Genomic DNA, 26,891 nt, shown 5'->3' on the forward strand with positions numbered 1-26,891 from the left:
CCCTTCTATTCAAGTAACCTGTCTCTTTTGTTCTTTTAGGTTCTCAAATGATTTTGGCGAACTTAGAGAGTTTTCTGTCTCGGATGTCTTTATTGAAGGCGTCATTGAGATTGAAGCAATCTTGGGTTCTATGCCTGTACCCTCGTGATAGTCGCAATATAAGCTTTTGTTGCCCTCCGTGCGCTTTTTTAGCTGCCTAGGTTTTGGGAGAACAACTTTTTCTGCAATTTGTCGGTATACCTCAGTGATCAGGGTTGGTAGCGGGTATGGTTTGTACATTTTCCCACCTGTAGTGGTCAGTTTTGAGTGTTTGGCTTAAATTGTTCCTCGTTCGTGTCTTTGGGTAGGGGGTTGTTTCGAGGTGCTGTATTGTCGTCGTGCCATTTATTGGTGGCCACGACCTGGCTCACTTCTTCGTCATTTATGTATTCCCTCACTATGCTCTGAATCTCATGCATCGATCAAACGAGCTTCGTTGTGAGGTGCTTCCGAGTCCTCATTTATCAGGCCATTAGTTAGGCACAGGCTAGCCACCGAATTGGTTAGTCCGTTTAGGCATTCGTCGTTGAATCTATCGAGATATTTTTTCGTAGACTCATCCGGGTGTTGAGTGATGCCTAGGAGACTGATCGGGTACTTTGCTTTGGCTATTCGGGTGGTGAATTGTGCTAGAAACTTCTTGGAGATATCGTCGAAGCAAGAAATTGAGCCGTTCGGAAGCATGTTGAACCACTTGATGGCTGCGCCAGCTGGAGTTTTCGAGAAGGCCTGGCATCGGACAACGTTGACGACTCCTTCCAAGTTCATCCTTGCCACAAAAGTCATTATGTGTTCCTGGGGGTTCTTAATGCTATCGTACTTCATGTGGGTTGGTTTATCGATTCCTTTTGGTAACCTGAATCGCAAGACCTTTTCGGTGAATGGGGTGGCTCCCATTACCACATATTTCTGCCTCCTTCGCTTGGAGTCCCTTTGGCATTGTTCTCCGTGATCATTTCGGTAAGGATCGGATTCTCGGGAGCGGCTATGGTTCCTGCGCCTTCCGTGATGAAGATCTGGAGTCCTTGCTCTGTGTTCCTTCCGGGAGGCAATATGAGAGATCACCTCACTGGTGTGCTCTGGTTGATAACGTTCATTGGTGGTGACTCTCCCTTCCAGGCTTTACACTCGGTTGTGAAGTTCCTGAATTATACGATTTGTGTCTTCACCCAGACTGCCAAACGACCTGCTTTTGTTAGACCGACAGTCTTCTTCTCGCGACTGTTGTCTCGGTTGATTGCGTATTACGTGGTTGTACACCATATTGGTCACTTTACCATAGGTTGGGTTGCCGTGGTCTTGGGGCTCAGATTGTTCTAGCTGGTGGTGGTGATTGGATTTTGGGTGGTCAAGAGGTTGCTACTCAGGAACATCTGCCATGTCACCAGAATCTCACGGTTCCTACAGATGGCGCCGATGCTCAGGACGGTACTTGAAGGTTCAAAGAGTGTTTTTGAGGGAGTTAAGTCTCAAAGTGGTCCGTGAAGTTGCACTCGAGTCTGAAAAGTGATCCTTGAAGTTAATAGTTACCTAATTTCATCGTCAAACTTGCACTCAAGGACTCATACTAGTTCCTAAGGCATTTTTCGTCCATCGGAACACTAAAACGACGTCGTTTTGTATTTATAAAAAAAAAAAGAAAGCCAGAGGCTCCCTTTCCCCTTCCCCAACCTGAGCCCCTTCCTCTTTCCATTCCTCTATGTCGTCGCTTTTTTCCGGCCTCCGTCACGGCGCTACGCCTCACGCCCCCTTCCCCAACCTACTCTCTCTCTCTCTCTCTCTCTCTCTCTCTCTCTCTCTCTCTCTCTCTCTCTCTCTCTCTCTCTCCAAAATTAATTCTTCCATTACTTTATTTTGGTTTTTCTTCATACACAACCAATCATCACTTTTTACAAACACATTAAATAAACAATCCCATTACTCATTTTTAATAAACTCAATACACACATTTTTAATAAACTCAATTCAAAGTCATCTTCCATCTAAATTACAAAATTCATTTATCAAGTTCAAAATTTTATGCAGCCAGTGACAAAACAAACTCTATTGCAGTTAAAAAAAATTGAAAAAAAAAAATCCGAAGCGAAGCGAACTGACCTTGGTGCCAACTTTGGAATCAAAATCATAGTTTTTCAAGGGCCCAGTGAAACACTTTTCATGGGAGCAGCGCGACACCTCTCATAGGCTTGCTCGAAGATCTCTTTCAACTTACACAAGAAGTGCAATGACGAATTATTTTTGAGATTAGGAAATATAAAAGGGATCTGGGAGGTAGAGGGAGACAGGGAAGAGACAAGAGTGTGAGAGACTAGGTTGGGAAGGAGGGCGAGCGGCGTGGCACCATGATGAAAGACGGCGAGAGGAGGCGACAGAGGCCTCGAGTTGGGGAAGGAAAAGGGCCTCGGGTTGGGGAAGGGGAAAGGAAGGCTCATGTTTTCTTTTCGTTCTTCCTTTTTTTATAAATACAAAACAACGTCGTTTTAGTATTCCGATGGATGAAAAATGCTTTAGGAACTAGTACGAGTCTCCGAGTGCAAGTTCGAAGATAAAAATTTGCAACTATTAACTTCAAGAACCACTTTGAGACTCGAGTGTAATTTCAGGGACTATTTTGAGGCTTAACTCGTTTTTTGAGGTGTAGGTGGATCGAGTGTCCATTGGTTTGGCAAGATGACAAGGCAGAATCCTCAAAGCGAAAATGGTACTTGCAAAGATACTCCGTTTCTAAGTCAAGAGATAGGGGTAAATGTATAGGTTTGTGGGAAGGATCTCAGTTCATATAATTTTGGAAGGTGGTTAAGAATTCAGATACTAAGTTTGGAACAGAATTTCACTCAGAGTAAATATTATAATTAAAATTAAAAAAACTCATAATACCTTTATTTTTTATTTATTATAAAAAATAATCGTCGTTATTTATTAAAAAAAAAAAGTTGTTATCATTTATTAATAATATTGATTATTGAAAAACATTTGAATGCAGCAAACACTGTTGAGATTGGCTCAGCCGTTCGGTTGCACACTTGCGTGTTTCGCTGAGTTGCTAGTGTTGAGGTGAGGCTGAGGGAGAATTGCAGCCGGAAAAAATGATGGCTACGTGTTTGCGTGTACCCATGGTTTCTTCCATTCCCACTTCGTCTTCGTCGTCTTCTTCTTCTTCTTCCTTACAGCCCCAACAATCTCTTCGCCGGAGATGCTGCTCTCTTTCGGTGAACGCCACAAGCAAATCCAAAATTCCAATACCCCCTTTCAACCCTAATGACCCCTTTCTCTCCAAGCTTGCTTCCGTAGCTGCCACTTCCCCTGAAACCTTGCTCAACCGTCCTCTCAACTCCGATACCCCTCCTTACTTGGACGTCTTCGACTCCCCCAATCTCATGGCCACTCCCGCCCAAGTAACTTCTCTTTTTCATTTTCCTTTATTTTCATGCTAGCGTAAACATGCTATCCGCTATTGGAAATTCAGAATTTGAAAATTATATTTCCGCTGTGAAAGGGATTGGGAGATATATGGATTTGTGTTAAATTTTGTTAATTTGGATGAAAAATTTACTTGATGCTTTGCTAGATATTAGTCTTGTGTTTCTGCTTGGATTAGGTGGAAAGGTCTGTTTCGTACAATGAACACCGGCCGAGAAGGCCGCCGCCTGACTTGCCTTCGCTGCTTCTCCATGGCAGAATTATTTACATTGGCATGCCTGTAAGTTTTCAGTTATGTATTGGTCTTTGTATTCTTTCACTTGCCCAATTGTGCTGCTTGTAACACTGTTTATTGATAAGAACAATGCCTCCCAGCTAGAATGGTTGTGTTGCCTGAATGCTACTTCCAGAGTCCGGAATTATGTGGTATGACGGTGGGGAAATGGATCCTTTCCAGTTTTTTTAACACTTGAGGAAATGAAGTGTGATCTCTCACCATTAATTTTAGAAGTGTGACCAAAAATAAATATGAGAGAGAGAGCAATGAAGGGTGAGAGATCACAATTGACACCATCCAGTTTTTTCTTCGCTGGAGAGGATCCACTCCCTGATGGTGGGGAGAAGTGTCATGTATTTTATCCCATTTTGACGCATCATTTTCGCGACTATTCTGTCTGTGTGGGATTGTTGAGGCCGTGATGTTGCGAGTAGTGCATCCTATTGATTCTGTTGGCTTTTATACTTTATAGTAGCAATTTGTGTGACCTGTTCTGAATGCTTCTGTCTCAGTTGGTGCCAGCTGTCACAGAGCTTATTGTTGCAGAGTTGATGTACCTGCAATGGATGGATCCTAAAGAACCAATATTCATTTACATAAACTCCACCGGTACTACACGAGATGATGGTGAGACGGTAAGCGTTAGATTGTCTTCCAGCTTGCAGTTTAATGGATATGAACATGTTCCATTTCTCTTTCTGATTTCTGTAGTTTTGGTATTGAGTACTTCTCTATCTCATGCATTTTGAGTTGTTGCATTCAGGTAGGGATGGAGACAGAAGGTTTTGCCATTTATGATGCAATGATGCAGTTACAAAACGAGGTTTGTTTCTTTTCATCATGAATACACTTGCATGGTGATTTACTTGTATACTCTCGTATTTTATCTTATTGGTGGTTCGTACTTGCCAATAACATGTTGAAACAAGATTCTGAGATTCTTTAGATTTTGCAAAATGTGAAGAGTGATGTAATTATGTAATGGAGAGTGTCAACTGTTGGATATTTGTATTGATGATCGATGCTACTGGTAGCTTGGTTAGAGAACCTTGTGTGCTCTATTATAATGCACACATATTATGTACAACAGTTCATATTATAGTTACATATTACTTACATATTATCGTTGATTTATTTGTCAAATAATGTTTAAATTTTTCACCCTTTGGGCTGTGGATTTTTCACTTCACTAAGATTTGAATTTATCTTTCACCTTGTTTTGGCTTTTGTATCATGATCAGATTCACACAGTAGCTGTTGGAGCTGCTATAGGTCAAGCCTGTCTGCTACTTTCTGCAGGGACTCCTGGTAAACGCTTCATGATGCCACATGCCAAAGGTATGTTGTGGATCATGTTGTTTTTAAGTTTGTGGCTGCCATTCATCAATTCTTCACAGGTTTGAATTTGTTCTATTGATTACAGCCATGATTCAGCAACCTCGTATTCCATCATCTGGTTTGATGCCTGCTAGTGATGTTCTTATACGAGCTAAGGAGGTTAGTCCATTTTGTTTGTTTGCTGCATTGATTTTTTTTTCATCATAAGTGAGTACAAACTTAGTGCTGCCATATATATTTTCCATTGCTATTGGAATTTAATACTGCCACACAATACAGCTGATTCTCTGGGATTGATTTTCTTGTTCAAAAAGAGTTTTTTGCACACACACTGTTCATGTTGAGGCTATAGTCATTTCAATTGGAGCTCAAGAGATTGAATGTCTTTTAAATTGTATAGTTGATACGCGTTTCAAATGTTCGTAATATGAAGAATTCAAGTATTATTTAGAAGTTTTGAGTTTATATTTTTAGAATGTTCAATTTAATTTGATGTATTTTGATTTTGTTTATTCATTTATTAAATTTGGCTTTATGTTTATGGGATTAAGAATTTCTTTATTTTTAACCTAATAAGAGGTTATAAATACTTCCTAAACTATTGTAGTTGTCATATAAAGCGATCAGAGGAGTGCCAAAGCACTTTTTTGGTTTCATAATGAAACCATGGTGTGAATAAGCGAGGTTAAGCGAGTCCCTCTCTTGTTGCATCGGGAAATTGGTGTAGAAGGTTGAGTGATTCCCTACAATTCAATTCTCAAACTATGGTTTAGACAAGTTAGGTTGAGGAGTTCTTTTCTTGTTGCATCAAGAAATTGGATAAAAAAGTTGAGTGATTCTCGTTGTATTCAATTTCAAGCTATCCTTTTGTTTTCTATTTTCTATTTTCAATTTCAATTCATTTTTTTCTATTTCAATTCTTATCTTCTTGTTTATCATTAGTTCTTTTTCTTTATCAATAATTTAAAATGTAATCTCTTTATGGAATTCCCTTGTTGCATATTTTCCCCAACATTTGGGAAAATTTTCATTTTTGGTTTTTCTAATTAGATTTTAAGTGTGAATTTGAGTACCTTTCCACTTTGATAGTTTCTAGTTAATTGTCACTCACCTGTGTAAATGCGAACTCTTGGTGCAATTCCTTATCCCAGATTTCCCCAAATATGTGGCAGCAATTATTCCATTCATTTTTCTTGTTCTTGTATACTATACATAGCTGCTAAATGTGAAACTGAATTTCTTGCTTATTTCCCCTCTTCATGTTCTCTTATGTGAACCCTAAATTATGTTTTGAAAACTGTTTCTGCAACCTTTTCTACAGGTCATAGTAAACAGGGACACTCTGATTAAACTACTGGCCAAACACACAGGAAATGTGAGTACCATGCATGGGTGCTGTTGTTGAATTTATTCAGTGTTTAGGCTGAATCTAATGTTTCTGTCATTTTCTCATTTTCTAAATTACTAGTCAGAGGAAACAGTTGCTAATGTGATGAAGAGACCATATTATATGGATGCAACAAAGGCTAAGGAATTTGGGGTCATTGACAGAGTAAGTGCTTTACTTGCATTGGTTTGTTGTCTTACTGCGTCTATGCTCTTGAGCACGTGTTGCTGACAAAACCAATGTTGGATACTGTGTCCAGATTCTTTGGCGTGGCCAGGAGAAGATTATGTCTGATGTATCTGCTCCAGAGGATTGGGACAAGGGAGCTGGTATTAAAATTGTAGATGGGTTTTAGTTCCCCTTTTGTGACTGTATTACCATGTAAGTGAATTCATTTCTGGTTCACCTTTTATTGATTTTAAATTTCTTCACTTATTTGCATGGTTAAGAGTTACTGACAGAAAGCAATTGTTTTAATTACTGAAAAAAAATGTTCTGAAGTTTATCTTTGGGTAAAAAGAGGGGGATAAGGTGCTAAATAAAGGGGCAATAATTTGTTTTTAATTATTTAAAGACAGCCGTGCTATTTTTGGCGCGTTTTTGTTATAAATGTCTACGCAAAATTAAAAAGTATACCCCGTTTTAAGAGCTGTAGACTGAACAATTTGACTGTAATTCTTCTTCAATTTCAAAGCCATAGCTTGGTGTCCTTTTCTACTTGGCAAATGATTCTCTTTAATTTAGTTCATTTATCTGATGTAGGATCTGATCCGAAGTTTTATGATGCTCCCTTGCAGGTTTCACAATAGATAGTTGTCTATGGGTCCTTTGTCAAGGAAATGTTCTACAGCTATTCACAGAGAACCAATTATGATGGAGATATCATTCAGAATGTCCCAAAAAACAAAGGAAAAGACAAAAAAGACTCAGATTGTTCATCTCTATAGGCCATAGTGATTGGTTCTGAGCGGATATTATTGATTGCCTACCCTCAGTTGTGCACTGTTATATAGGGATTGACACTCTTTAGTAAACAATGTAATACATGCAAATTTTGTAATGTTTGTTTTCATAAATCGTTTCAGATATGAACTGGTGAGATTATCCCTATAAATCATGTGCTGCTTCACTTCCATTTCAATTGAATAGTGATATTTGCACACTAGTTGTGTCACATACTTTTTGCTAATAGTAAAACTGGCAAAGACGTTTTTTCAACACTTGTTTAATTTGTTTCATGTGTCAAAAAACAGTTTAAAAATAACGTGTGTAATGCTACTACCAATTCCGTATACTATACTCCATAGACTAAAGACTATGTTGCCCATACAGTAATGAAAAGAGGTAATGTCCGAAACATTAGTTGAAGCCTTGAAGGGGAGTATGAGCTGTTACTTACTGTTGGTGTTGGCGATTCAAATTGTTCGTTGGGAGGACGAACATGAATAATCCCTCCCTCGCGTTGCGATTTACACTCTTCGTCTCCTTCTCACTAACGGCTTCTTCCTTCCCACAATTACCATTCTTTTCTAAGCCTGCTTCCACCCCTAAAGCCAAACCCTCTGACTTATTGTCTCTTCTTTCTTCCAAATCTCAATCCTTAACAGTCGATCCTCTCGTTGCACGTGACCTCAATTCATGCCTCAAATTCCTCGTTCCTTTCTCCCCGGAGCCTCGTCACCGAAAGCTCGCCTCCGCCACTCTCATCGGTTCCAACCGCAGAGAGAAAGATGACCGCCTCATCTGGTGGCCGCCGCAGCCCGTCTTGGACCTCGCACGCCTTGCCGTCGATTCCGGCGGTGACCCCTCAGCCATTCATCGCCTCCTCGATCCAAGCGTCATTCTAGTCAGTTTTCTTTCGTTTAGCAATGTTTTCATTTCACACTCTCACGGTTGTTTATTTCAAATTAATTAATGACTGGTTTTTGCTATAGCATAGGTTCCTGACGTTGAAGGATCAAATCAAGATCGCTGTCAACTCACTAGAACTCCCTATGGCAGGGTTTTCATTAATGAGGTTTGCTCAACACAATGATTATACTTATATTACGTATATAGATGACAGAATTACCAGAATAGTATTATCATTCATGTTCAGTTTCTATAATAAATTGTAGGAATTGAATATGTACATGAAGTTCTTGTTCGAGCTCATTGCTGCTCGAGCTCCATCTATTGGCTTAGATGTTGCTTTGAACCGATTTGATCTCTTCCATGGTCACATGTTTCTGGCCCTTGACTCTGGTAGACTTGGTATCTTGTATGTTGATACCTTTCTCTCATATTGTCCTCTTTTGCATTCTTTGTTTGTGTTGGATATGATTTATGTTTTCCCGAGTTAACGATGCAGCAATTTCATATTTCACAGATTCCATGCGAGGGAATACCCTGCTTATGATAAACGAGACTTTCCTTACAATTTGGGTTACTGTCAGAGAGGTACATACTAGATGCTACATACTTCCCCCACATGTATAATTTGTTGTGACTTGTGAGTGTTGCTCAAGTTACATTTTTCCCTGTTAATCTTATCTTCAAATTTGTTGTATGCCTACATTATGTTTTTAAGTTCTTGTGTTATATTTTCTGGTTCTGGGGGAGTGCTTTGTTATTTTTGTGCTCACTTGTGTGCGAGGGAGAGGACATGATTTGAGTAGAGTGGTCTGTGTACCTTTTTGTTGCTCACTGTGAAATGAGTGACATATATTTTAGATGGCCAACTGTCTTACTCTTTTCTTTATTGTTAATACTGTGATCCTTTTGTTTCAGGGTCCAATGTGACATATGGTGATTCAATGAACATGAGGAATATTCTTTGGCTGGCTCCATTACCCGGCAATTCTCCGAAGTCTTGGGCAGCACCAGGTAAAGTTATCATTTCCACACAATTCACATTTTTTTATTTGTTTCCTAGCTCCCTTTTGGTCTTGGAATTTATTAGACGTTATTGGCACTATATAGCTTACTGTGTTAAATTGAACAAATTGTTGGCCTATGTAGCCTAAATTTTTAAGGGTTTTGCTAACTTGTGCCCTAAGAACATAGGTTAAAAACACCATAAAGAGAAATGTTTTATAAAAGTTATTGGAAATATATATATATATATATATATATATATATATATTTTACATTTCTAATGCAATGAATACTTCAAAAACTCTAAAAAATTTCTGTTAATTGTATATTTAAAATATGTCTTTATGGCACAAGTTAGCTAAATCCAAATTTTAAAGGGAAAAGTGAAATGGAATACAGGTCATTCACTCATTACCACATTAGACAGTCTTCTGTACCTTTCTGTTGTTACTTGAAGATATTCCTCTTTTAAGTTTTACTGCATTGCACAAATGAAGTTATGAGACCCCTACATTGAGTAATTGTGATTTACTGATTTACTCAGAATCCCCATGCTTTATATCCTTTCTAGGATAATTAATAATTTATAGCCTCAACTTCATTTGAACAGGTGTACTGGTAGTGTTGGATGCTCGTCCAGATGGAATCATATACAGAGATCTAATACCAGATTATGTAAAATTCGCAAGGACTATATATGAAGGTTTTTGTTCCATTTCATTTGGATGCTGCTGATTTTCTAAGAGTGAAACTTGTTAGCTCAAAATTTTGTTAAGGATGAATTACTAATTATGTTATGTCCATTTTCTTCCTTTCTAGATGATCTCGGGGAAGTTGCTGTGGATGTGAACTACTTGAATGTAGGGTCTGAATCTCCAAACTATCAAATATTCATATGTTGAAGATGATGTATTGGGGATAACTATGACATAGAACTGACTTCACAACGTACACCATCCTTGATATAAATGAAGATTGCCAAAGCTTACACGTAGAATTGAAGTGCATTACGAACCAATTTGCTGGGTCAATTGATTTTATAGCTTTGTTCAAAACTTCAAATACTACTTTTTATGCGCATGCAATTTGTTTTCCCTTGGCATCCAAGTCTCTGCTCTTCAAAACGCTATTATTATACCACAAATGTTACATGAGTTCTACTCGAATTCTTCCCCTATAATTGATTTTGCGTCGTAGTTCTCTTTTTTTTTTGGACGGGGTAGTTCTCTTCAATTCTCAGTAATTTAGGCAAAGATTAGGCGAAAAGTGAGATCCCTACATAACTACGGGCCATATCAAAAGAACGGACTAAGTATGTGTAAAGTAGATTCAAAAGCCCAAAAACCAGAAGAAGTGGCTTAGTTGAGTAAAGTTTTTATTTTTTAAAATAGTATATAAAAGATAATTTTTAAAAGATGATTTTTTAAAAGTTGTAGTATTTATGTTTAGTAAATTAAATTAAAAATAATTTTTAATAAATACAAGTAACAATAATTACGATTGGTAAAATAATTTTTAAAATTTAAAAATACAATAATAGACATAAATTTAAGTATTAAATTTAAAAATTAGCTAACATATGAGGTTATATTAAATTTTTAAATGTTGAAAAGCACAAGCCAGTTTTAAAAAACTTTATCTTAGACATTTTTAAAAGTATTCCGATCTTTTTAAAATTACAAGAACAAGCACATGGTTTTTTTTATTTACCAAATACAAAATAAAGAGTTTAAACTTTTAAAAAGTATAAGCACTTTTTTAAAAAACTTTGCCAAACCAAACCTAAATTGCTAACTTCTTTTAAGCATCCGCTAAGACTTTAGTTCAATTGTGGTTGGAGGCTTGGTTGAGTGGCATATCATATACTTCTTTAACAACTACACCTGAATTTAAGTTCGGGAGAAAAAATAAACCTAAAAATGAACCAATGTAATGTATGTGAGTGTGTTATGTGGATATGTTATGCATGAGTAATGCCTAGGTTTAGAGATTAGACAATCTACCTGACCAAAAAAAAAAAAGACTTTAGTTCAATTGATAAATCTTATTCCTCTTAGGCTTGTCCTCTTATCCTTAGTTTAGTAAATTTTTTTGAAGAGGTGAAGCACAAGCTCCTCATTTTATATATGGTAAATCATAAAAATCATGTGTTTGTACTTGTCGCTCTTAAAAGATCGAGATACTTTTGAAAGTAACTAAGACCTTTTTTTTTAAAATTAGCTTGTATTTTTCAAAATTTAAAAATCTAATATAACCTCATATATTAACTAATTTTTAAATTTAATGCTTAAATTTATGTCTTTTATAGTATTTTAAATTTTAAAAACTATTTTATTAAATATAATTATTATTATTTGTATTTATTAAAAAAAATTTTAATTTAATTTTATCAAATATAAATATTATACTTTTTAAAAAGTTATATTTTAAAAATTAATTTTTATAAATTATTTTTAAAAAATAAAAATTTTACCAAACTAATTCTTAGGTTATTACCTTCAGATTTGAATCTTGAAAAATGTTAACTAGTGAATATAAACCCTTAATTAAGTATTATATGGGTGTGTATGTAGTGTAAATCAATTGTGATGTTGTGGTGTTATAATATTTAAATTTAAAATTCAAAGTTGTCTAATTTATCTAACAAAATAACAACAAAAAACTACTTCAAAGCAGAGTAGAGATTCTTCTAGAATTTACAAGCTAATTAGATTCTTGTTTCTTGATGACAATTAAGGAAGATCTCGCAATGGCTGACGAAATACAATCATAAATATTTTAATATCTCTCGTTTTAGGTCCCACTCCTAAATGGGAGATTAAGATGTGCGACGTGTCATGTTTTTGTTGGAGCGGGTTATCCTATCCACATGGATCATTTCATTATCCAAAGACTTTAAAAAAGCGGGCTCCATCCATGTAAGAAGTACACATGGCAGGCACAGTAACAGAAAAATAATTATTTATATATTAAAATTAATTATTAAAATCAATTTTTTTTATCAAAATTAAAATCAGTTATTATATAATTTAATTTATTTTTAATATATATTTTATATTTTAATATATAAATTTAATTTTAATATATTAATAATATAAAATATTTTATACAATTATATAATTATATTTATTTTTAGATAATTATTTAATATAAAAAATAATTATTCAATACATAATTAAATATACTTATAAAATTACTTTATACATTGTCATTAAAATTATATTTTTTAATATATATTGGAATACGGAAAACTTAAAATAGTAAACAAATATTGAACGCCAGCGGCTTAACAGCGTACCCTAATTAAAAAGGAGCAGGTGGTGGAACTCGCTGCAGTTTGATCAAAACCCCCTTCGTTCGACACTCGCGCTTTCGCTACTAGTGCCTCTGCAACTGCTCGCACGATTCCTAACCACTTCTTGATTCTTTTTAATTTTTTTTAATTTTGTTCTCTTCGCTCTGAGATTTTCTGTGTGTCTCTCTCTCTTGCTCCGTCACCGACTTACCGATGCACCGTCTCGATCGCGGTGATGTTTGGAAAGGCAAGGCCCGTTCCCTACAGCTGCAGCTAAGGGACCGCTTCCGAGTCGCCGTCGATCGCCATTGGCGCCGCCGCCATGCCTTCATCCCCCACGCCCAGGGTTACTTCTCCTCCACCTTTCAGCGTTGGCTCAACCGATTTCGCGATTTCCGCAGGGACTCCTTGCCTTCTTCCTCTTCTTTCTACCGCAAACGAGGTCTGTCTTCAATTACCATTCTGCTCTCTCCCGTTCAATTATTGTGTAGGAATTGGCTCGATTTTTTACACTGTAAGGGTGAATGATTCGTTTCTTATTATTGTACAGTGAGTAAGGATTTCCTTTCTGAAGAAGAATCCACTCTTGTTCGTATGATGCAAGCTGTTGCTGTTCCTGTTGTTGGAAATGTCTGTCATGTCTTCATGAATGGATTGAACCGTGTTCAGGTATGCCTTGCCAGCTTCTGTTCTGTGGCATTGAAAATTTTCGCGTGCTTTTTGGTGCTTTGATCTGACTTAATTGTGGTTGTGGAAGAACAGGTTTATGGCTTAGAGAAACTCCATGATGCTTTGCTGCATAGACCTAAGGGTAAACCTCTTCTCACGGTCAGCAACCACGTTGCTTCCATGGACGACCCGCTTGTTATTGCTTCGCTGCTTCCTCCTAGTGTTCTATTGGACGCTAAGAACGTCAGATGGACACTCTGTGCAACTGATAGATGTTTCAAAAACCCTGTAACTTCGGCATTCTTTCGATCTGTAAAAGTATTGCCAGTTTCTCGTGGTGATGGTATTTATCAGAAGGTATACCCAACACATGATAATATCTTTTAACATTATTTGTTGAGTGGTTCTATAGAATGGATAATTCTATGATGTAGAGGTGTTTGTGTGAAGAGAATGAAGAGTAGTGTGTATAATTTATTTTAAAAAATTAATAAAAATAAAATGGCACATTCTCCTAGAAAGGTCTCTAACTATCTATGGAGGTGAATCTTCACCTCTTCACCATTTTCCCTCTTCACCGTAGCATGCATCCTATAGTATTATGTCTTTGATTTGATGTTTTGAGTATCATAGGGAACTTCTGCTAAAATGTGCGGATGTGTTAGTTAAAATCTCATTGTTGTTTTCATCTGTAGTGAATTTTTGTCTTCTTATTTTGTCCTGAAAACTGAACTAATTTATTGATTTTGAAGTGTAATTGACAAAGCATCATACTCTCTGTCATTTATAGTTTGTCCTTTTGCGGTCTTCTTATTTTGGCTCTCCAGTCTGAACTTGAAGTTCTTATCCTATGTAGGGAATGGACATGGCCATTTCAAAGTTGAACCATGGTGGTTGGGTTCACATATTCCCTGAAGGAAGCCGCTCCCGGGATGGTGGAAAAACCTTGGGATCTTCAAAAAGAGGTGTTGGGAGGTAACAATCTTCCATATTATTATGCAGTAGAATACTAACTTAAAAGTTGCTAATACTGGTTCCTACTTTGTTTGTTTCTTGACTACATTACTTTCTTTATAAGGTATATAGTATCATGGTTGAAATTATTGATGGAGCTAATAATTTGTGTGGGAGAGAATATTGAAATTGTTTGTTGGTAGGAGAATGACAAAGTGAGAAATATTGCACGTAGATTTGATTTGAATGCCAGCCTTGGTCTTCTATTCTGATTTAGAGACTTGAAGTATCTATAAGACTTTTTAAAATTGTCTGTCTGATTTATTTTGTTATCCATTGCCTACCTATATTCAAATGGGAGCATAGCTTCTTAAAGTTTAAGTATGTTGTGAATAGTTGTTGTTCTTTTCTGTTGTGTTATTTACTTGAGATTGCCAATAAATTTAAGGGTGAAGATCATTAGAACTGGACCTGTTCCAGTGTTTAGGTCTGTTATTGTGTATTGACAACTCATAAGTATATTTAAGGATCAATATTTATAGTTTTTCTCCTTTAAGATTTTAATATTGGTTTGTGGAAATATGATTTATTCTATATGCACGATCATTATAATATGGAGTTTTCTATATCCTTCAAGAATACATCCGTGTGTTCTTATATCATATTTTAAAGAAACATGTTTAAATCAATGTTTATATATTGGATTGGATAAATATATATTTGTCTTTTTGGGTGCTAGCTTGCTTATTGTGGAAGTAATTTACAGATAGTTGATCACGTATTATGTAGTAATGTATATGAATAAATGGTTCTTCTATCTTACTTTTGTCATTCATTACCTCTGGGCTTCAGGACTTGTATTTCTGTTATGCCCCCATCATTTTCTAGAAGTTTGTTGTTTCCAAACTACGGGTTCAACATTGAGTGTTTGTTTTGTATTCATTGCTTTACTATGCCTGTGTGTCTACTTTAAACGTGTATCATGACATAAACTTTGTCCATCAGGTTGGTCCTGGATGGAGATAGCCTGCCTATTGTTGTCCCATTTGTACATACAGGGATGCAAGATATCATGCCAATAGGTGCTAACTTTCCCAAAATTGGCAAAATGGTATGCACTATTGCAGTCTTTTTTTTATATCTGAAATTTTGCCATGCAGATTGTGAATGGAATTTATACCCGAAAAAGAGGTAGGAAGATTTGATTAATTTTTGAAAATTGAAAAAGGCCAAATTGCTCTCTGCCGCCTGCTACTAATGCACTCATTGTCACCTAGGCTTTGGCTGTGTTTCTCACCACAGAAAAATGATCAAGATATTAAACTACAAAAAGTTTCTTCATGGCATGCCAATTTATTCTTTATTGTTGAAGTGTTTACTTCGAAAGTGTTTATACTTTATATATTCAGTAGAAAACCTCCCACATAGTCTTGGCATGTTTTTTTTTCTGTAGGTTACAGTTCTAATTGGTGATCCAATCAATTTCAATGATATACTAAACGCGGAAAAAGTTTCTGACATGCCACGAAAAGAATTATATGATGCAGTAGCATCAAGAATCGGTGACCAATTACACAAACTGAAGGTCCAAGTTGACACACTAGCAATGGAGCAAGAAATGCAGTTCCAAGCTCACTCTTCACACAGCTCTACGCGTGCATCTGGAATCTTGCAGCAGGTTGATTGGGAATTATTTGGATTGGGTAACTTCATGTCTGCAGACGACGATGATTCTAAACAGAGAGAAGAAACCATTATTGGCCCAAATAAAAGTGTCCCTCAACCTCAGGAATCTCATAGTGATCAGCGTTGGGGAGTAGGTTTTTCGAACAGGATGCGAGGTTACATGGATCAGATGGAGCTAATGTCTTTCGCTGCTAGAGGCATATTTATGACTAATGAAACCAAAAACTCTACCGGTCGTAATAGGGAGATAGGACCCTTGAAGGCATGGAAACAGTATTTGGAAGCTAACCTGTTACGGCCGTGGAATTACGTTCACTGCTAAAATATTTATAGATGTAACTTGGAATGTAATGTTATGGATTAAAAATTAATTTTGTGTAGCCTAATATAGTTGCGGATAAATTGTAACTTAGCCAATTTGTGCCTTTGGCTGATCGGTTACTATCAGCTTATGGCAGGGTGTATTCAAATGGTGACTCGGTCATAATGAGGTGAACTTAGTTTTTCCAAAGAAAATAAAAAATTAGTGTCTCGCAAGAGGTCTTGTGCCTAGTATCATCGTGTGCAGGATTTAACATTTGACTGCCTAACCTTTTTGTTTTGATTAGTAATTAAAAGAAATGTAGGTAATAGCATCTTATTTTAATTGATTGATTAAAGACATTAAACAAGGAAATATTTTCGAGACATGATTGTATTTTTGAGAGTTAGTATAGTAGTGTAACACTGTAACATTTGGAAGTTCAAGTTTGATTGTGGCGTGAGCGAGGTCAAAGGTAATTATTGACCTGTATGAGTGAAAGATGGTAGGTTGAGCGTGATTGTCGAGCAAAATGCAACATCATTTCAAGTTTCAGGCTGCCATGGCAGTCAGATACACTTTCCAGATCCCAGACATAGACCAACACTACACAACGATTTGTTAAGTAAAACTATTCCTATGAGGCGGGGCCCACTTGTGCAACTGCAAGGGTCATGATTAGGATGGTGGAGCCCGCCTCGTGGACGGTCCTGAATGTCGTGGAAGCATTTTTCGATTTTAATATCTGAACAGCCTCCCTCGAACTCGATCCATCTTCCCTCAAACTCGCATTTGGGATTTTAGAATTCCTTTCTTGCCTTGTGTGTGACTGTGTGAGAGATACAATGGCGGATGAAGAAGAAGAATCAGAGCTTAGTGACAAGCAGAAGGTGGAAATAGCCAAATGGTTCCTTCTCAATTCTCCCCCTGGTGAAATCCAATACGTCGCTAAAGGTTCTTTCTCTTCTTCCTCTCTCTCTCTCTCTCTCTCTCTCTCTCTCTCTCTCTCTCTAATATGCAATTATGTTCATTCTTAAATGGCTTGCGCAGATGTGAAATCGATTCTAAACGACGACGTTTTGTTCGATGAGGCGGCGTCAGAGGCATTCCCCGTTTACAACAAATCCCACTTGATTTGCCTCGCATTGCCCAACCGAAGTGGTGACGTAAGTCCAATCCTAATCCTAGGGTTTTCCTTTTTTCTTTTATTATTATGAATCTTCTTTCACTGTGAATCTATTGATCAATATGGAACCCTCACTTGAGAGGTGCATGCAGGTACTTGTTACTTCCTTCAGTGAGCTTGAAGGGAATGCGTTTCTTGATCCCAGGACTACTCAAGTGGCTACTGTCGATCACGTTAAACAAGTAAGCATCTTCTCTGTCTTAGAGTGACTGTCTGGAGCTGAATACACCAAATGTGGGAGAAAACTTCGTTGCAAGTTAGGGTGTAGAGCAAATAGTGAGAATTTGTTATTGCATGAGTTTCATTTGTTCTGTAATTTGTATAATGTGTTGTCTCATGATAGCCTGTTGAATGTCTCAGGTTTGTACAGGCGTGAGGCCTGCAGCGGATGAAGAACTTCCATCTCCATACATTGAAGAATATCGGTAATGCTCCGCAATTTCCATGGTTGAGACATTTTATGCTGATCATAAAAATTGCTGAACTATGGGGATAAATAATGTTGAATGAGACACTGTCCCTGTTAGGTTTTAATGAATTTGTTCATTTGTCAAAGGTCTGAATAGTTCTATGTTCCTTTTCTAATGTTTTATTCTCTTAGCTCTGTCAACTCAGAAAGTGTTAATTGTTTGCTGTAGATTGACTCTGGAAGTTTCTTCTTCATTTTTGATTTATAATCCTTTTAATTGTTGTGCTTACTACTGGTTGTGATAAAGATTCATGGTGACATGCAACTGTTTTATGGAGATTTTGCATAGTATTATTAAGGAGCCCGCTGAAAGGGATAGATCATAATTATCTGGCTATTTGTTCTGCTTTTCAATTAATAATATGTTGATCAGCATTTGGAGACAGGAGGTTGGAACGGACCATCCAACCTCTTGAATAAAACAAATTGAGTATATGAATTCTGAATCTTATACTTTCCTTTCTCTTTTTGCACAACACAATGTTGTTTGGTAGTGCAGGTGCAGTCTGGATGCTGAAATACTTAAATATGTTGAAGAAGCTTATCCAAAAGGTGTTTGCTCTGTCTATTGTGCAAATGGGAAAGATGTAGAGGGCCCAGGTGCTGATTTTGAGCTTGCTGTGGTGATTTCTGCTGCTAGGCATAGCCCACAAAATTTCTGGTGGGTGAAATTAGTTGAATGGAATCCCAACTCTGCTTTTCAATTTCGATGATTGATCTCTACATTACTAGTAAAAAAAAGGAAGAGAATTCTGTAGACTTAATGATTTTGATACATTTTATATTTCATTTTTTCTTGTGTATAGCAATGGAAGTTGGTGTTCAATATGGAATGTTGAGTTCAAAGATGAACAACAAACAGTGGAAATTAAGGGTAAAATACAGGTATGTGCTGATGTTTGATGTATTGGGTTGAATGAGATGGTACACTTGTTGCAATACATGATTATTTGTCCTATTTTTCAGGTGGGTGCACACTATTTTGAGGAAGGAAATGTGCAGCTAGATGCGAAACATGAATGCAAAGATGCAACTCTTCTTTTTCAGGTTACCATAAATGAAATCGCTTCCTTTTTACTAGTTGTGAGTTATAACTTCATGTCATACATATGTATATTTTCAATCCCCAGGGTACTTGTATCATGATTCATGGCCATTGGCCTGGTTTCTTTGTGTATTCATATTTGTGCCAGGTTCATCTGTTTATATTTCTTTTTTTTTTCTTTTCAGGCCTCTGACGATTGTGCAGTTGCCATATCAGGCATTATTCGTCACCATGAAACGGAGTATATGGCTTCTCTCGAGGTTCTGATTTTGTTTTATTGTAGTTGGGGTCTCTTTTTATTTTTATCTTTTTATATAAAAATATTTTTAATTTTTGTATTTTAATTTGAATCTAGAGATGATTTACTAAATTACTTTAACTTGACAGGCATCATATCTAAGCCTGCCTGATTCTACTTTCAAGGTACTCTTTGTGGCTTCCTAGATAATTTGTTTTTTAATCTTAGTCTGAGATAGGGCTCTTCTGCCAAATCTAGGATAATTATTGTTGTTTCCAATTAAAGCAATCCCATATAGGAGACCTTTTCTTTGCATTCTATTACCATCTGCATGTTTACCGAACTTTAACTAAACTTTGTTACAAAAACACTCTACATTCTTTCTACCCTTCCTTCCAATTTGATTTCCCTGATTAGTTTCTGGTCTGGTGGGTCCCTCTTTATTAGTCAATTGTACCAATTCATTTTGATCTACAATGTTGGGTGACATTTATGGTCTCACTTTAAATTTCCAACTGTTGCAACAATGTGTCAATCACTCAATCTTTAAACTCTTTCAATTACAATAATTTGCAGGATCTTCGGAGGAAGCTACCAGTCACCCGCACCTTATTTCCGTGGCATAATACTTTGCAATTCAGTTTGACGAGAGAGGTCTCAAAGGAACTTGGCATTAAGTAAATATTGCTCAACAAATGAAAGTTGTGTTTACTCGAAGTCAGTGGTGACAAGTTCCTTATGTATTCACTCACTTTATTGTAATTTGGTAAGGTCAATCATTCTTCAGGTTGGCTTTCTTTACTTTACCACAATTGCCGCACCCTGCTACTGTCGTAGTCTATTCCCTAGGTGTATTGTACTGTAATTCCTTTTTTAATAGCATTTGTATAGCAGTAAAAAAGATTTGACGCTTGATTCCAGCTATTAATTATTCCCCACAATCAGATGTAAGAACTTTCCGTCACCGACAATTCGAAATTACAAGAAGCTGGCTATATAACCTTCTGCAGTTCTGCTATTTTACAGAGTTATGGTGCAATCTCTGGTTATGTGATCCTGCGATAAAGAGAAAAAAAAAATTCCTAATAATGAATTAAGTTCTGAAAAAAGTAAGATATACTAGAGCTTTTAGTGTTTTTCTTAAGTAGAACATTGAAGAATTTAATTACGACTATTTGGAGCATAAAGACTAAATATTTAAAGGGTTTAGTTAACACTTGTTCTAGGAGTATATGATAAGTTTACCATTAATTGAAAGCTTTAAATATTTTTATTTAATGAATGCAAAATAAATATATTGAAATTTTAAATTTTTTATATTTTTAATGAATTTTTTTATTTGTAAATTTAATATGTGTCCTAGATAGAAAAATTCATATTTAAATTAGTCTCAATTAATATTTGATTAAATGATATTTTGGATTTTTGTTGTATTATTTGCAACTCGGATGGGAATTGGTTGAAAATTTGTGCGGAGAAAGTTAGAGAAAGTCAATGTTCTGCATGCGGGGCTTCATGCTATTTGGAAGGGATTATGGTTTTCGTGAGGTACTCTGTCGAACGGATTATTTGGAGATTTCTTCAATGGTGCATAGAAGACAAAGTGGTAATACTATTATAGAAAGTGACTCAGTGCATCTAAATCAAGAACTATGAATTGGAATTGGAAAGCAAACATTAGTTTGATTCAAAAGACTGCAAACTATGTTGCTGATCATATTGCTAGAATAGCTACCTCGAAGACAGTGCAAATTATATGAGTTTTTAATTTACATATTGAGAAAACTTGGTATTATATCATTTTTTTTTATTTTTCACGATATCTCCTAACTCGATAGGTCAAACTAGACTAATCTGATTTAGGGAAGACACAAAACTGACCCACCTAATTGGATTTCTTAATTTTTTTTTATTTTTTAAAACTTTAAAACTGACTCACCGATTTCTTAACCTTCAAAAAAAAAAAAAAACTTTAAATCGGAAGCTCCAATTTACAACCCTACCAATTTGAATTTGTCACTCTCATGACCAAAAAAAAAAAAATTTGTCACTCTATAAACCGAAACCTCGATTTTTCATACCTTCCAAAACCTGTCTCCAATTTATATTTTCAAATTAAAAAAAAATCCATATTGTTTAAAAACACCCCATCATCCATATTTATGGATAACACGTTCTCTAAAAGTATAACTAAAAAAATGAACCATATTATCTTATTAGTTTAGAGTTTAGACATGAAATCAATCAATTAATTTAATTTTTTTTCTTTTCTTTTTTGTTTCTTTCTTTCATTTTCAGTTACAAAAAAATCTTAAATGAATTTTAGATTTAATCTTTTAATTTCTAATAAATTTTTATTTTTTAAAATTTTTTTAGAATTATTTTTTTACATAGATTAATTTTGTTGTTTTTAATAAATTTTATTATCAGATAATTAAATTTTAAAATGGATAAATTATTTTCTTAATAGAATGTCAATTCTTTATAAAGATTTCTAGAATAATAAAAAAGTTGTTAAAGGCAAAAGTGGAGTATAAATGTATTTGTATATTTTTATTAATATAGTAATATTTTGGAGGGGATTTTAATTAAATAAAAATATTTTTATTTATCAATTTAAATCGGAATACAGAAATTTATCATTTGTGTATTTAGTTTTATTTTCGCGGTCAAAGATGGTAAACAACTAAAAATCATATTTTTATGGTTTTGGTGATTATGCTAGAAAAAATAAAAAGATTTAATTTTCTATTGATCCATTTTGGTACACTATGTGGAATAATTTAGCCTTCAAATGAGCTTCATTATCTTTCTTCTTTTTTTTTTTGTTTCTTTCTTTGATTTTTAATTACTTTGTTGTTTCTAATAAATTGTATTAAAAATTTCCGTTGCCGGGAATCGAACCCGGGTCTCCTGGGTGAAAGCCAGATATCCTAACCGCTGGACGACAACGGATTTGCTGATGGTGTATTATGTTTTTATTAACCTATGCGTGTATGAAATCGCGTTCAGTCCATTCCAGGGTTTACTGGTGGTCTAGGGTTTATAGTACCACTTTAGCTGTTACTCGTAGTCGTTTCATCTGGCTTTTGTTTGGGATGAAGGCATGTTTGCTGGTTGCTTTGCCTAGTCAATGTTGAATGTCATATCTACATAGTCAACGCTGGTTATGTTCCACAAGTAAGCAAACTTTCATGTCCATTTATCTGTTGCAGTATCCTTTCATTTTTGCTTTCCTACCTCAATTGTCGGTAATCAGTAACCGTATTGATTATTGAATTTAAGTCTGAAAGTAATGAAAAAATGCTGAGCGTTGTCTCGTCTGGTGTGGTGTGTGGTGGTTACTGGAATGATGCGAATTAGCCAAATCAGACGTTGATGTGCTCCATAATTCTCTTTTATGTTGAAGCGCATAATCAATGTGTGATGATCATCAACGGAGATTGGTGTATCTGTTTCCTGACTAGAACCACCACACCACAGTATCGAAGGTTTTGAATTTTGATTTCTTCTTTATTATCAATCCAACGCATACATAATTTGTTATTATCACTTTGTTATAGATTCCCAACGTTCCTCCCTCATTCTGCTTTGTGAGATCAAAGACGAAAATGGAGTTCACTTTGGGCGATAACAGTCTCAAAACCTTTTCGCGATGCATCACTTGTCTCTCTCGGATTGGAAATGAGCTCGCAATTCAAGCCTCTTCCTCTCAGGTAACACAACCTTTACCAAATCTCACTGTATTTTAGTGATTTAGGGCTTTCCAGCCACATTTGGTACTCAGATTTCGCTGCTAATTTGTTGTTGCAGCTTCTTTTCCACACTATTAATTCATCGCGTTCTGCGTATCAATCCATCACCTTCAGACCTGGCTTCTTTGACGTCTATACGGTTTCTAGTAACCCCGTGCAATGTAGTGTGCTTTTGAAGGTGAGGATTCATTTTTGTTGTTTTAAATGGGCTTTGCAAACAGAGAATCATCACTCACATAGTTTGATTAGGCTGTTTGTTCTGTGCTTAGGACACCTATTTCGAATATCGATCGTTTGACCGTGAAACTACCTGATCCGGATGCTCCCAAGGTGCAATGGATATTGGATTGCTACAGTGGTAAACTTGCTCGATTAATATTGCGCCATATTTGGATTTCAGCCACTGATTGCTATAGAATTTAGTTTGGGTTATCACGGGAGACTAGTCATTTACTTGTCTTTTGTAAAAAGCTTGATAATGTAGTCTTAGGTCTCTAAATTGATGTTGCCACAGTTTCCAGTTGATATTTTAATTGTTATGGAATTGACCCTCTGCTTTAAGATAATTTTTCTGTGGCTTATTTAATATATCAACTAAATCAAATAATATAATATGGCATTTTGAAAAATTTAAAATTGTATAGCAGCAAATTCTTTGAAAACAATGAACTCAAGGGCGTCCTATTATATATGTCCTTCTATGGAATCGAGTAATAACCATTTGGGGTACTGTACATTCTGATAGGTATATCCATCTCTCATTCAACAAGTCACATATGTTTGACCCTTTGAACATTTTTAAAGTTATCTATAAAACTGCAGGTATGAGGAAAACCTATTGGATTACTTGCAATGTTGAACCTGACATACAGCACTTGTCCCTTGATCGGCAAAAGTTTCCAAGCAACTTTATCGTGAGACCACGAGATCTGAACAGGTTACTAGGTAATTTTCAATCATCTCTTCAAGAGATCACCATCATAGCAACAGAACCTGCTTCTCTACCTCCAGATGCTGCAAATGAAATTGGAGGGAAGGCTGTTGAATTGCGAAGTTATAATGACCCTACAAAAGGTAATGAAGATTTACAATTTGTAATTTCTAGCTAGCTTTTAGAAACGTATATGTTTATTTATGACGATTTTGTGGCAGACAATGACGCGTCGCTCCATACCCAACTGTGGATAGATCCTAAAGAGGAATTTGTGCAGTATTTTCATACTGGAGACCCAATTGATGTAACTTTCAGTGTAAAAGAACTGAAGGTTAGCAAGTTACCTGCAATCTGGATTGTTGTCCTGTAATGCCAGAGGACCCCCCCCCCCTTTTCTTTTTCTTTTCTCTTCTAAGGGCTAATTTTACTACTTTTTTTCCCCTTTTAATGCATTGTGTTGCTCCTCGTCACACTGCAGGCATTTCTTTCATTTTGCGAGGGTTGTGAACTTGACATCCACTTACATTTTGAGAAAGCTGGCGAGTAAGATGTTTTAGTATATGACACAAGTTATCCTTGTCATTTTCTTCACATAAGGAATAAGTTGTCTGATTGTGCCAAAAATGTTCCTAAGAATGAGATGGAAAGCCTCTTCATTCAAAGTTATGTGTATTGCTTCGTAGTCATTATTCATGCCAGTCTGTTATTCGGCTGCAAATACATGCACGTTGGTAAATGCACAGAAACAAACTTCTCTAGATCTTTAAATAGGAATAACATGTTAGTGGTTTTGATGTAAAAACGGGACAAAAAAATATTCTTCTTGCTTTCCATATTTTGTTCAAGGACTAATTAGTTATGGTTATGGTGTGTTATTAATCTCTGTTCTCGAATGGTAATGTCTTTGAGCAGGCCTATTCTTATGGCACCATACTTTGGTTTGGAAGATGGGTCCCACTCAAATTTTGATGGTACCCTTGTACTGGCAACAATGTTAACATCCCAGCTTCATGAAGGTGCTGCCGCAGAACCTCCACAAGTGGCCACCAGAACAAATGCTCAAAATGAAGAAAGAAATGAATCTCACATGCAGCAAGAGAACTGCAGATCAAATGCGTCTGAGCTTCCATCTGACCACACCCGTATATGGTCCGACCTCTCAGGTAACCTAAATACTGAGATGGATTGTATGTGTTTGATATAAATTCTCATTGGCATGTCCATTTTTTCAGGAAGCGCCATGAAGAACATAGGTGCTTCGGAGGAAAGGCAAGCACAGGCAGAAACAGTTTTGAATGATAACGAACAAAGAGAAATTCAAAGAATCAGTAGAATGCAAATTTCAAGAGAACCATTACCTGCTGGAAATAATCCCATTGAATCTAATTCGTATCCTTGATGTTGATACTTTTCTCAATATATTAGCATCACAATTTATTGTCTTTGCATTTTTTTGGTCACTGATGTTAAAAGTGCCGCATTTCATACCATCTGCTATCTGGTAGGATCTATTATACGGAAGTTACAAGTTTTGGACTGAACCAGAAAGTGAATGAAGTTTTCTGTTTTCTTTTGTTTCTTTTTCTTGGTTTACCATCTGATGAAGCTTCTTTTATTTTTATAATTGTTTAGTTGCATGTCGAGTACTTTCACTTTAGAGTGTGTTTGAGTTGTGGTTTTGGAGAAGGGTATGAATCCATTTTACTATTTCAATACTTTCATCTCTTCAAAGCCTCAACTCAACCACTCGCTGAAGCACTTGTAGCGGTTATGTGTAGTGTAGTTATCAGTTATCACTTGTCGGTCTTTACCCTGACTGATGAATTAGCTGCCTACCAACTAAAATGGATCATGCACACGGGCCACAAGGTTGGTTTATTGGAGTGGCTAATAACTCAAACTAACAAAATTATTGTTCCTCCAGCAACTAAGATATTAATTAATACATTTATCCAGATGTGGCACAGAATAATGATCGAGGGTTTTCACAGCATCACCAAAGTAATTGGGTAGGGGCTGAAGAGGATGATGAAGATGATGGGGATGGGGATGAGAATGAGCAGTACATCCAAGCAACACCACCATATTATGAAGAAGACTAGAATAGTAACCTCTCAGATAAGAGTAAAGGTCCACCATTATCTTGGTTATTGCTCATGCTTTATTTTGTAACATGCTTTATCTCTTGAAGTTTTTCAATTTGAGCCAGTTACACTTCATTTGCAGGATCTTTGGTGGAAGCTTCCACTCAGCCGCACGCCAGAACCTTATTTTCGTGTCATGATACTTTAAAGTTCATCTTGGCGAGAGAAGTATCAAAAGAACTAGGATTTGGGAAGTAAATATACTCACAAGTCAGTGTTGACAGCGACATGTTCCTTTTGTATCGAATGATTCTTAGGGTTGGTTTTCTTTATCATGATGCACCCTGCTTCTCTGAGTATCTTAGGAGGGTTGTATTTTATTTTATTTTTGACATTAGTTGTGTATAGCAGCAAAGAGTTAACGTTTGTTTGTAGCTATTACTCCCAAAAAACTTAACTGCAATTCAAAGAAACATCACTATCTTCAACTTTCGTGCTTTCTCGCACTTGATAAAAATTCTATTATGCATCGACTAATGCATTCGATGGCTCATTTCCGAATTTATTTCATTAAAAGGATAAACCACACAAGTATTTCATTTCCCGAAGGTCAAGGCATAAGATAAAAGTAAAAATCAGATTGACAAACAAGTTTTAGAAAAACCAAAAAGCAATTTCCGTTGCCGGGAATCGAACCCGGGTCTCCTGGGTGAAAGCCAGATATCCTAACCGCTGGACGACAACGGAATTATTGATACTTGAAACCAATAGTATAAGGTTTTCTTGTCAAAAAAGCATCTTGGCTTCCTCCAACAAAGATAAGTGTGTTCTCCATATGTAAGGTTTAGATTCGTCTATATGAAAAGAGAACTTGAGATTTTTTTTTTCTGGGATTGTTTTCCTTTGTTATTACTGCTCTTCAATGCTTACTATAAACAAAAAAGAATGTATTAACATC

General features: G+C 36.1%; 5 protein-coding genes and 3 non-coding genes across 10 annotated transcripts; 6 read left to right on the forward strand and 2 right to left on the reverse strand.

Moving 5' to 3' along the window:
* The first annotated feature begins 2,987 nt into the window (after positions 1-2,987).
* LOC112695539 (ATP-dependent Clp protease proteolytic subunit-related protein 3, chloroplastic) lies at positions 2,988-7,623 on the forward strand. The gene is made up of 10 exons (XM_025747905.2): positions 2,988-3,434; positions 3,638-3,739; positions 4,249-4,371; positions 4,500-4,559; positions 4,978-5,074; positions 5,160-5,233; positions 6,396-6,449; positions 6,543-6,626; positions 6,721-6,842; positions 7,259-7,623. The coding sequence occupies exons 1-9, from the start codon at positions 3,126-3,128 to the stop codon at positions 6,814-6,816; spliced, it is 999 nt and encodes a 332-aa protein (XP_025603690.1). The 5' UTR covers positions 2,988-3,125; the 3' UTR covers positions 6,817-6,842; positions 7,259-7,623.
* Positions 7,624-7,678: 55 nt separating this feature from the next.
* On the forward strand, positions 7,679-10,497 carry LOC112695540 (uncharacterized). Its single transcript, XM_025747906.3, has 7 exons — positions 7,679-8,307; positions 8,401-8,478; positions 8,579-8,721; positions 8,830-8,900; positions 9,231-9,326; positions 9,928-10,020; positions 10,137-10,497. Exons 1-7 carry the CDS (start codon positions 7,903-7,905, stop codon positions 10,217-10,219), a joined length of 969 nt encoding a protein of 322 aa, XP_025603691.1. The 5' UTR covers positions 7,679-7,902; the 3' UTR covers positions 10,220-10,497.
* A 2,078-nt stretch (positions 10,498-12,575) lies between these two features.
* LOC112695542 (uncharacterized) lies at positions 12,576-16,473 on the forward strand. The gene is made up of 6 exons (XM_025747908.3): positions 12,576-13,054; positions 13,163-13,281; positions 13,375-13,638; positions 14,138-14,256; positions 15,241-15,346; positions 15,689-16,473. The coding sequence occupies exons 1-6, from the start codon at positions 12,826-12,828 to the stop codon at positions 16,241-16,243; spliced, it is 1,392 nt and encodes a 463-aa protein (XP_025603693.1). The 5' UTR covers positions 12,576-12,825; the 3' UTR covers positions 16,244-16,473.
* Positions 16,474-16,717: 244 nt separating this feature from the next.
* On the forward strand, positions 16,718-20,178 carry LOC112695544 (F-actin-capping protein subunit alpha). 2 transcript variants are annotated; one of them, XM_025747913.3, is made up of 10 exons: positions 16,718-17,176; positions 17,273-17,388; positions 17,501-17,590; positions 17,769-17,833; positions 18,377-18,538; positions 18,684-18,762; positions 18,844-18,924; positions 19,108-19,182; positions 19,310-19,345; positions 19,737-20,178. In XM_025747913.3, exons 1-10 carry the CDS (start codon positions 17,068-17,070, stop codon positions 19,839-19,841), a joined length of 918 nt encoding a protein of 305 aa, XP_025603698.1. In that variant the 5' UTR covers positions 16,718-17,067; the 3' UTR covers positions 19,842-20,178. The 2 variants fall into 2 exon arrangements, with proteins under 2 accessions (XP_025603698.1, XP_072054006.1); XM_072197905.1 differs by having other exon boundaries at positions 16,745-17,176; positions 18,844-18,914; positions 19,101-19,182.
* Positions 20,179-22,043: 1,865 nt separating this feature from the next.
* TRNAE-UUC (transfer RNA glutamic acid (anticodon UUC)) lies at positions 22,044-22,115 on the reverse strand. Its single transcript has one exon. It is a non-coding gene; the product is annotated as a tRNA-Glu (tRNA).
* Positions 22,116-22,118: 3 nt separating this feature from the next.
* Positions 22,119-26,421, forward strand: LOC112695543 (uncharacterized). Of its 2 annotated transcripts, none has more exons than XM_025747909.3 (12): positions 22,119-22,340; positions 22,724-22,876; positions 22,974-23,093; positions 23,165-23,273; positions 23,738-23,989; positions 24,068-24,180; positions 24,328-24,392; positions 24,762-25,012; positions 25,082-25,238; positions 25,678-25,718; positions 25,806-25,979; positions 26,076-26,421. In XM_025747909.3, exons 2-11 carry the CDS (start codon positions 22,772-22,774, stop codon positions 25,949-25,951), a joined length of 1,359 nt encoding a protein of 452 aa, XP_025603694.1. In that variant the 5' UTR covers positions 22,119-22,340; positions 22,724-22,771; the 3' UTR covers positions 25,952-25,979; positions 26,076-26,421. The 2 variants fall into 2 exon arrangements, with proteins under 2 accessions (XP_025603694.1, XP_025603695.1); XM_025747910.3 differs by having other exon boundaries at positions 25,806-25,973.
* Positions 22,505-22,628, forward strand: LOC112700650 (small nucleolar RNA snoR127). The gene has a single exon (XR_003153554.1). It is a non-coding gene; the product is annotated as a small nucleolar RNA snoR127 (small nucleolar RNA).
* Positions 26,422-26,608: 187 nt separating the features above from the next.
* TRNAE-UUC (transfer RNA glutamic acid (anticodon UUC)) lies at positions 26,609-26,680 on the reverse strand. Its single transcript has one exon. It is a non-coding gene; the product is annotated as a tRNA-Glu (tRNA).
* Positions 26,681-26,891: the final 211 nt, after the last annotated feature.

Source organism: Arachis hypogaea, chromosome 6 (genome assembly GCF_003086295.3).
Source record: "Arachis hypogaea cultivar Tifrunner chromosome 6, arahy.Tifrunner.gnm2.J5K5, whole genome shotgun sequence".
Classification (NCBI taxonomy): Eukaryota; Viridiplantae; Streptophyta; class Magnoliopsida; order Fabales; family Fabaceae; genus Arachis; species Arachis hypogaea.

Coding starts and splice junctions, on each gene's coding strand:
- LOC112695543 (XM_025747909.3), top strand. CDS start 22,772: ATGGAGTTCACTTTGGGCGATAACAGTCTCAAAACCTTTTCGCGATGC. Junction 23,094..23,164: donor AATGTAGTGTGCTTTTGAAG/GTGAGGATTCAT, acceptor TAGTTTGATTAG/GCTGTTTGTTCTGTGCTTAG. Junction 25,013..25,081: donor TATATGGTCCGACCTCTCAG/GTAACCTAAATA, acceptor CCATTTTTTCAG/GAAGCGCCATGAAGAACATA.
- LOC112695539 (XM_025747905.2), top strand. CDS start 3,126: ATGATGGCTACGTGTTTGCGTGTACCCATGGTTTCTTCCATTCCCACT. Junction 3,740..4,248: donor TTATTTACATTGGCATGCCT/GTAAGTTTTCAG, acceptor CTTCTGTCTCAG/TTGGTGCCAGCTGTCACAGA. Junction 4,560..4,977: donor TGATGCAGTTACAAAACGAG/GTTTGTTTCTTT, acceptor TATCATGATCAG/ATTCACACAGTAGCTGTTGG.
- LOC112695544 (XM_025747913.3), top strand. CDS start 17,068: ATGGCGGATGAAGAAGAAGAATCAGAGCTTAGTGACAAGCAGAAGGTG. Junction 18,763..18,843: donor AAATTAAGGGTAAAATACAG/GTATGTGCTGAT, acceptor CCTATTTTTCAG/GTGGGTGCACACTATTTTGA. Junction 18,925..19,107: donor ATGCAACTCTTCTTTTTCAG/GTTACCATAAAT, acceptor TTTTCTTTTCAG/GCCTCTGACGATTGTGCAGT.
- LOC112695542 (XM_025747908.3), top strand. CDS start 12,826: ATGCACCGTCTCGATCGCGGTGATGTTTGGAAAGGCAAGGCCCGTTCC. Junction 13,055..13,162: donor TTCTTTCTACCGCAAACGAG/GTCTGTCTTCAA, acceptor ATTATTGTACAG/TGAGTAAGGATTTCCTTTCT. Junction 15,347..15,688: donor TTCCCAAAATTGGCAAAATG/GTATGCACTATT, acceptor TTTTTTCTGTAG/GTTACAGTTCTAATTGGTGA.
- LOC112695540 (XM_025747906.3), top strand. CDS start 7,903: ATGAATAATCCCTCCCTCGCGTTGCGATTTACACTCTTCGTCTCCTTC. Junction 8,479..8,578: donor GCAGGGTTTTCATTAATGAG/GTTTGCTCAACA, acceptor AATAAATTGTAG/GAATTGAATATGTACATGAA. Junction 8,722..8,829: donor TCTGGTAGACTTGGTATCTT/GTATGTTGATAC, acceptor CATATTTCACAG/ATTCCATGCGAGGGAATACC.